This window comes from Babylonia areolata, chromosome 33 (assembly GCF_041734735.1).
Source record: "Babylonia areolata isolate BAREFJ2019XMU chromosome 33, ASM4173473v1, whole genome shotgun sequence".
NCBI lineage: Eukaryota > Metazoa > Mollusca > Gastropoda > Neogastropoda > Buccinidae > Babylonia > Babylonia areolata.
In genome coordinates, this window is record NC_134908.1 from 2,813,369 (window position 1) to 2,821,337 (window position 7,969).

At 46.3% G+C, this 7,969-nt stretch overlaps 1 protein-coding gene across 1 annotated transcript in view; it reads right to left on the minus strand.

Annotated features, from left to right (window-relative positions):
- Nucleotides 1-455: 455 nt before the first annotated feature.
- Nucleotides 456-7,969, minus strand: part of LOC143277036 (uncharacterized) — a 25,323-nt gene continuing 17,809 nt past the window's right edge. Inside the window, exons 3-4 of the mRNA XM_076581763.1 lie at nt 2,897-3,158; nt 456-1,359 (exon numbers count right to left, since the gene is read on the minus strand). Coding sequence (XP_076437878.1) covers nt 1,178-1,359; nt 2,897-3,158 — 444 coding nt within the window. The 3' untranslated portion in view covers nt 456-1,177. The remainder of the gene's footprint in view (nt 1,360-2,896; nt 3,159-7,969) is intronic.

The window sequence follows — 7,969 nt, forward strand, 5'->3', positions numbered from 1 at the left end:
CACACAAAAGCACACCGTTTCCTTTCCTACCCCCACCATACCCCCACCCCCACCCCACCCACCCCCAACACCCCCATCGACCACACCCACCATCTCACACACGCGACTGACACACACACACAGTCTGAAGACTGTATCTGAATATCAAAAGTCTTAAAACTGATAAACAACACAAGTCACGATTCTCTTAATTTTCAGTTCCAGTTTTTATTTTTCATCGGTATTAATTATGCAACAGCTGTGCACATCATGAACTGATTTTCATTAACGTTTAGCACTAAATGAATGTATCCATATGTTATTATGCATACATGTTTCAAAACCATTCTTTTTAAAGACTGTGCGTAAATTGAAAACATGTTTTAAGCCAGGAAATGCTTGAAAATAAGTAGTTCTTTACAATGTAATGTATTTTAAAATATTGCACATGATGAAAACGACGCGAAAACATGAAGTTGTTTTTGTTTTTTTTCTTTTTTAAACTTGATGCAAACAAAGATATAATACACAATAATTCATGCATAGTGTGCGATGTACAACTATGTACAGACAATTTAGCATTTGATGCTAACATACAGTCATGTTTTGTTTAGCATGTATATGCATATTTAATGTTCTTTCCGTCTTCGCCGGGGAAAAACAAAAATAAAACAACACACACACACACAAACCACTTTGCTTTTCTTCATAATTCCCCCCCACCCCCCGACACACACACACACACACACACACCCTCACCTCAGATTCAAGTGATTGTTAAGGCACAAGTGCATGTACACATGCATTCTATCGCGCTGCGTGTGCGTGCGCGCATGCACACACACACACACACACACACACACACACACACATCCTTCGTCCAGCAAGCATCACATGTTATATGACGTCAACTGAAAATACTGCGACCACTTTATGCAAAAACAGTTCGGCTATTTCATTGATTTATAATATTTTTAAATTTGATCAAAATTGCACTGATGTAATTAAGCTTATTGCTCAACATTGACGTCAAACCAAAATCACTCGGAATTTAGACCCAACGACACTCTTAAACAGGAAAGAATATCATATTTATGAAATCAACGAAATCAGACTGACGCCAAGATTGTAACAATTGCAGAAGAATCTCTCTCTCTCCCCCCACTCTCTCTCTCTCTCTCTTCGTCTGAACTTCTGTTCACACAGAAACTTCGACATCTTGCAAAAAAGGCGAGTGTGAACTTTCTCTGGTCGATGACGTAGTGTCTGAGGAGATGCCGTCATCTTCGGTGATGTCATTGCTGCTTGACGTAGCGAGTGAAGCGAATTCTTGCTGTTTACCGTCAGGGTCAGCGTTTTCCGCCCATTTCTTCTCGAATTCTGAAACAATATGAATAATGAAGGGTTAAAAGGTCAAGAACAATATGAATAATAAAGGGTGAAAAGGGCAAGGTCCCATGGTCTTTTTTTTTTTTTTCGGCCATCGAGGCAATGACCTCATTCTGTGTCAAGGACAGTTTCAGTTTCAGTTTCAGTAGCTCAAGGAGGTGTCACTGCGTTCGGACAAATCCATATACACTACACCACATCTGCCAAGCAGATGCCTGACCAGCAGCGTAACCCAACGCGCTTAGTCAGGCCTTGAGAAAAAAAAAAGTAAATAAATAATGGATAAATACATTAAAAAAAAAAGAACTATTACTACTACTAATAATATGTATAAGGCGCAAAAACTTGATGAAGTCAACTATAAGCGAAAAAAAAGTAATGATAATGTGTAGGACACAGCAGAGGAATTAAGGCGGGGGGGGGGGGCTTGTTGCGTCATGAATGGTCACACCTACATGATTTGTCACAGTGACAAAAAATCATATCAAACTTCGCCGACATGATTTGCTCACATCTAATACATTTGTATTACCCCCTGAAAACTGACCGGGACAATAACTGCCTATATAAATGTCCGGGGGGCGGGGGTGGGGGGTGGGGGGGGGATAAAAATTGCCATGCACGTAAAAGCCCACTCCTGCACTGATCGAGTGATTGTGGGAGTTGCACAACCCACGAACGAAGAAGAACAAGACAGAGATGAGATTTTTTTTTTTTTCCATTGTGACAAATCATGTCGGCATGCCTCACATCATGTTTGTGTTGTGTTGCTGCATGATTTGTCACACTCACTGTGTGAACGTTGGTACAGTCAGTTACATTCAATCGTACAACTACAGACAAGCACTGTATGTTACGAATCAGCGTCCATGACACAGATTGAACAGGGAAGGTAAAAAAACCAAAAAAAAACCAACAACACCGAAACCCCCCCACTCCACCCCCGAGACACCCCCACCCCACCCCATCCCCTACCTCCCACCCAGACACCCCAAACTCCCCCCACCCCCCACCCGAGACACCATAAACTCCCCCCCTCCCCCACCCGAGACACCCCAAACTCCCCCTAGCCCCCAACCGAGACACATCAAACTCCCCCCACCCCCCACCCGAGACACTCCAAACTCCCCCCAACCCCCACCCGAGACACTCCAAACACCCCCCTCCCCCCACCCGAGACACCCCAAACTCTCCCCCACCCCCAGCCGAGACACCCCAAACTCCCCCCCTCCCCCACCCGAGACACTCCAAACTCCCCGCTACCCCCCATCCGAGACACTTCAAACTCTCCCCCACCCTTTCCCCACCCGAGACACCCCAAACTCCCCCCTCCACCCACCGGAGACACTCCAAACTCCCCCCCCCCCCCGCCCCCGCCCCCCGCAAGCCACCCACCCGAGACACTCCAAACTCCCCGCTATCCCCCACCCGAGACATCCGAAACTCCCCCCCTCCCCTCCCCAGCCCCCCCCCCCCCCCCACACACACACACACCACCATCCCCACACCCCCCCACACACAAACTCACCTGCGATCTCCCAATCCTCCCAAGCGGCGCCATCACTCTCCTCCTCTTCCTCCCCGATACCTCCTCCTCTTCCTCCTCCTCCTCCGTCCAACCCCCACCCCCACCCCCAGCTCCACTCGCTATCCTCCCCGTCGCCGTCGGCGTCCCCGGGTCCCCAGAATCCCCAGGGGTGCTCGTTCTGCTGCTGCTTCAGGCTCTCCAGGGTCTCCTGGCACCGCCGGAACTGCGACACCAGCTCTGTGTCCATGGCGCGGAGAGAGGCCTGCACAATATATATATATTTTTTAATTTTTTTTTTTTTTTTTTGGGGGGGGGGGGGGGGGCGGGGGGGGTGGCGGGTGAGGGTGATGAGGACTGACTGATTAGTTGGTGTTTTGTGTTGAGTTGTTAGTGTAGTGTAGGTTGTGTTGATTTGAAGAAGAAGAAAAAAAAAGTCCGCCCTCCCTCCCCCCCCCCCCTCCGAAAAGAAAAAAAGAGAAAAGAATAACATCGTCATGGTTAATGTAACTTATTTAGTCGTCATCGTCGGTCGTATAGTCGTCGTCGGCGTTGTTGTAGTAGTTGTCGTCATCATCAACGTCATCATCATCATCAACGTCGTCGTCGTCGTCGGCGTCATCATCATCATCATCGTCATCATCATCAACGTCATCAACACCATCATCATCGTCGTCGTCAACGTGGTCATCGTCATCATCATCATCATCATCATCATCAACGTCAATCATCAACATCACATCCTCCTAGCTCTTCCTTCTCATCATCATAATGTCATCATCATCGTCGTCATCATCATCATCGGCAGCAGCAGCACCACCACCACCACCATCACCACTACCACCACCACCATCATCATCATCGTCATCGTCATCTCCACGACAACAGGAGCCATAATCAACAGCTATCAGCACCGTCACAGTCTTCAAATTTTACATTATCGTCGTCATCATCATCTTCACAACAGCAATAATTATGACTGTGTAAAAAAAACCAGCATCATCATCATCATTCCGCGGCCATAATCGTCGTCATCAATATCGACATCGTCGTCATACAGCAGCAGGAGGAGGAGAAGGAGGGGGAGGAAAAAGACGAAGAAAAAGAAGGAAGGAAGAAGGAGAAGAAGAAAAGAAGAAAGACTGAAGAAGGAGAAAAAAATGAGAAAAAGAAAGGAAGGGGGAAATAAGAATGAAGGAATGAAGTAGTAGTAGTAGAAGAAGAAGAAGAAAGAAAGAAGGAGAAGAAAGAAAGGAAGGGATGAAGAAGAAGAAAGAAAGAAGAAGAAGAAAGGAAGGAATGAAGGAGAAGAAAGAAAGGAAGGGATGAAGAAGAAGAAAGAAAGGAAGGGATGAAGAAGAAGAAAGAAAGAAGAAGAAGAAAGAAAGGAAGGAATGAAGGAGAAGAAAGAAAGGAAGGGATGAAGAAGAAGAAAGAAAGGAAGGGATGAAGAAGAAGAAAGAAAGGAAGAAGGGATGAAAGAAAGGAAGGGATGAAGGAGAAGAAAGAAAGGAAGGGATGAAGAAGAAGAAAGAAAGAAGGAGAAGAAAGAAAGGAAGGGATGAAGAAGAAGAAGAAAGAAAGAAGAAGAAGAAAGAAAGGAAGGGATGAAGGAGAAGAAAGAAAGAAGAAGAAGAAAGAAAGGAAGGGATGAAGGAGAAGAAAGAAAGGAAGGGATGAAGGAGAAGAAAGGAAGAAAGGAAGAAGGAGAAGAAAGAAAGGAAGGGATGAAGAAGAAGAAAGAAAGGAAGGGATGAAGAAGAAGAAGAAAGAAAGAAAGAAGAAGAAGAAGAAAGAAAGGAAGGGATGAAGAAGAAAGAAAGAAGAAGAAGAAGAAAGAAAGGAAGGGATGAAGAAGGAGAAGAAAGAAAGGAAGGGATGAAGAAGGAGAAGAAAGAAAGGAAGGGATGAAGGAGAAGAAAGAAAGAAGAAGAAGAAAGAAAGGAAGGGATGAAGAAGAAGAAGACGCCGCCAACGACAACAAAGAATGAATGAATGAAGAAATGAAAGAAGGAAGGAAGGAAGAAAAAAGTAGAAGAAGGAGGAGGAGGAAGAGGAGGAGGAAGAAGGAGGAGGAGGAGGAAGAAGAAGAAGAAAGAGGAGGAGGAGGAAGAAGAAGGAGGAGAAAGAAGAAGAAGAAGAAAGAGGAGGAGGAGGAAGGAGGAGGAGGAAAAGGAAGAGGAGGAAGAAGAAGAAGGAGGAGGAGGAAGAAGAAGAAGAAAGAGGAGGAGGAAGAGGAAGAAGAAGGAGGAGGAAGGAGGAGGAGGGGGGGAGAAGAAGAAGAAGAAGGAGGAGGAAGAAGAAGGCGGAGGAGGAGGAGGAAGAAGAAGAAGAAATGAACGAAGAAAGAAGAAGAAGAAGGAGGAGGAGGAAGAAGAAGAAGAAGAAGGAGGAGGAAGAAGAAGAAGAAGGAGGAGGAGGAGGAAGAAGAAGAAATGAAGGAAAAAGAAGAAGAAGTGAAGAAAGAAGAAGAAATGAAGAAAGAAGAAGAAGAAATGAAGGAAGAAAGAAGAAGAAGAAGAAGTGAAGAAAGAAGAAGAAATAAAGGAAGAAATGAAGAAAGAAGAAGAAGAAATGAAGGAAGAAATGAAGAAAGAAGAAGAAGAAATGAAGGAAAAAGAAGAAGAAGTGAAGAAAGAAGAAGAAATGAAGAAAGAAGAAGAAATGAAGGAAGAAAGAAGAAGAAGAAATGAAGGAAAAAAGAAGAGCAAGAAGAAGAAATGAAGGAAGAAGAAGAACAACAAAAACTACAACAAGAAAAAGGAGAGGAGGGGGAGGAAGAGGGAGAACATGAAGAAAGCACACTTTTCTTTTTCATGTTCATCTTCTCTTTCTTCTTTCTTCCTCTTCTTCTTCTTCTTCTTCTTCTTCTTCTTCTTCTCCAGGAGCATACGCAGGAATCCCATACACTTGGAGGAGCGACTGAGGAGTCATCAGGTACTTGACAGGACAGGGTAGGAATCCTAACAATGCACACACCTCTCCACTCGCCACTGACTGCTACACAAACCTCTCTCCTCCATCTTCTTCTCTCCCCCTCCCCCGCCACCCCCCCCCCCCCCCCCCCCCCCCACTCAGCCTTCTCCTCTTCTTCCTCTTTGCTGTCTTCTTCTTCTCCTTCTCCTCCTCCTCCACTTCTTTTTCTTCTTCTTCTTCTTCTTCTTCTTCTTCTTCTTCTTCTTCTTCTCCACTTCTTCTTTCTTCTTCTTCTTCCTCTTCTTCTTCTTCTTTCGTCATTTCTTCTTCTTCTTCTCCTCCTTCTTTTTCTCCACTTCTTCTTCTTCCTCTTCTTCTTCCTTCATTTCTTCTTCTTCGTCTCCTCTTTCTTATTCTACCACTCCTCTCTCTCTCTCTCTCTCTCTCTCTCTCTCTCTCTCTCTCTCTCTCTATCTATCTATCCGTCTATCTATCTATCTGTCTGTCTGTCTGTCTGTCTATCTATCTATCTATCTTCTTCCTCTTCTTCTCCTCCTCCTCCATCTTCTTCTATCCATCCTTCTACTCCTTCTGCTTCTCCTCCTCCTCCGTCCCCCCCCCCTCTCCACCCTCCTCATCCTTTTCCACATCCTTCTTCTTCTTCTTCTCCTTTTTTTTTCTCTTCCTCCTATTCCTTCTGCCACTCCTCCCCCCCCCCCCGCCCCCTCAGTCTCTCTTCCCTCTCCTCTTCCTCATCAACCTCCTCCTCCTTCTCCTTCTTCTTCTTCTTTTTCTTCCTCTTCTTCTTGGTCTTCCGCCGTGACCATGAACAGGAATCTCAGTGAACTGCGAGGTGAGAGAGAGAGACGACTAGAATAAGGTACAAGACCTGACAGGACAGGATATAGGAATTCTGACGATGCCCCCACACCTCTCCTGGCCACCCCCCACCCCCTAGACACCCCCCCCCCTCCTTCCCAGCCAGTGTGCTACACAACTCGTCGTGACGACAACACGGGAATGATGCGGCCCGCCACATTATTGGCAGGTGCCCGCCAGTGGAGCAAAGGGTACACAGACTGAGAAAGCGAGTGCACGTGAGATACGGCGTACAGTGAGTGAGTGAGATGTGAAAGAGAGAGAGAGAGAGGGAGAGGGAGAGGCAGAGACTGAGACAGAGAGAGAAGAGAAGAGAAGAGAGAGATGGAGAGAGAAAGAGAGAGAGGGGGGAGAGAAGAGAAGAGAGAGAGCAAGAGTTGAGGGCGGGGATGGGGAGAGGGAAAGAGAGTGAGAGAGAGACACAGAGAGACACAGAGAGAGACACACAGAGAGAGACACAGAGAGAGAGAGAGACACAGAGAGAGACACACAGACAGAGACACAGAGAGAGAGACACAGAGAGACAGACAGCATGAGTTGTGGGCGGGGATGGGGGGAGGGAAAGAGAGAGTGAGAGAGAGAGAGAGAGACAGAGAGAGAGACAGAGAGAGAGACAGAGCAAGAGTTGAGGGCGGGGATGGGGGGAGGGAAAGAGAGAGTGAGAGAGAGACAGAGAGAGAGAGAGAGACAGAGAGAGACAGAGAGAGACAGAGACAGAGCAAGAGTTGAGGGCGGGCATGGGGCGAGGGAAAGAGAGAGACAGAGAGAGAGACAGAGAGAGAGAGAGACAGAGAGAGACAGGAAGAAGAATAACAAGAAGGAGGAGAAGGGTGTGGGGAAGAGAAAGAAGAGGAAGAACGAGAACAAGAAGAAGAAGAAGAAGAAGAAAGACCGAAAGAAAAAAACAACAAAAAAACAAACAAAACAAAAAACCTGCACACCATTCTCTCGTCAAATATAACATCATCACAGCGGACAAGAGCCTTTCAGCCCATCTCTCTCTCTCTCTCTCCCTCTCTCTCTCTCTCTCCCACTTAATTGGATCACGCTGCGATCTGCACGTGCAACAAACCGCGCACATGCTGCACAACGATCAACCCTTTCACCGCCAGTCAATTTAGAGTACACAATTTCCTTGTGGTATTAACACAGAAAGGACAGTAGCTAAGAATAGCTGGGGATTCCCCCCTTGCGATGTATAGAAAATACGGCCTGTCCTACCACCGAACATTAAGAGCAGTAGGTTCATGGATAACAGACCAATGAATGGTCACCTTTCAG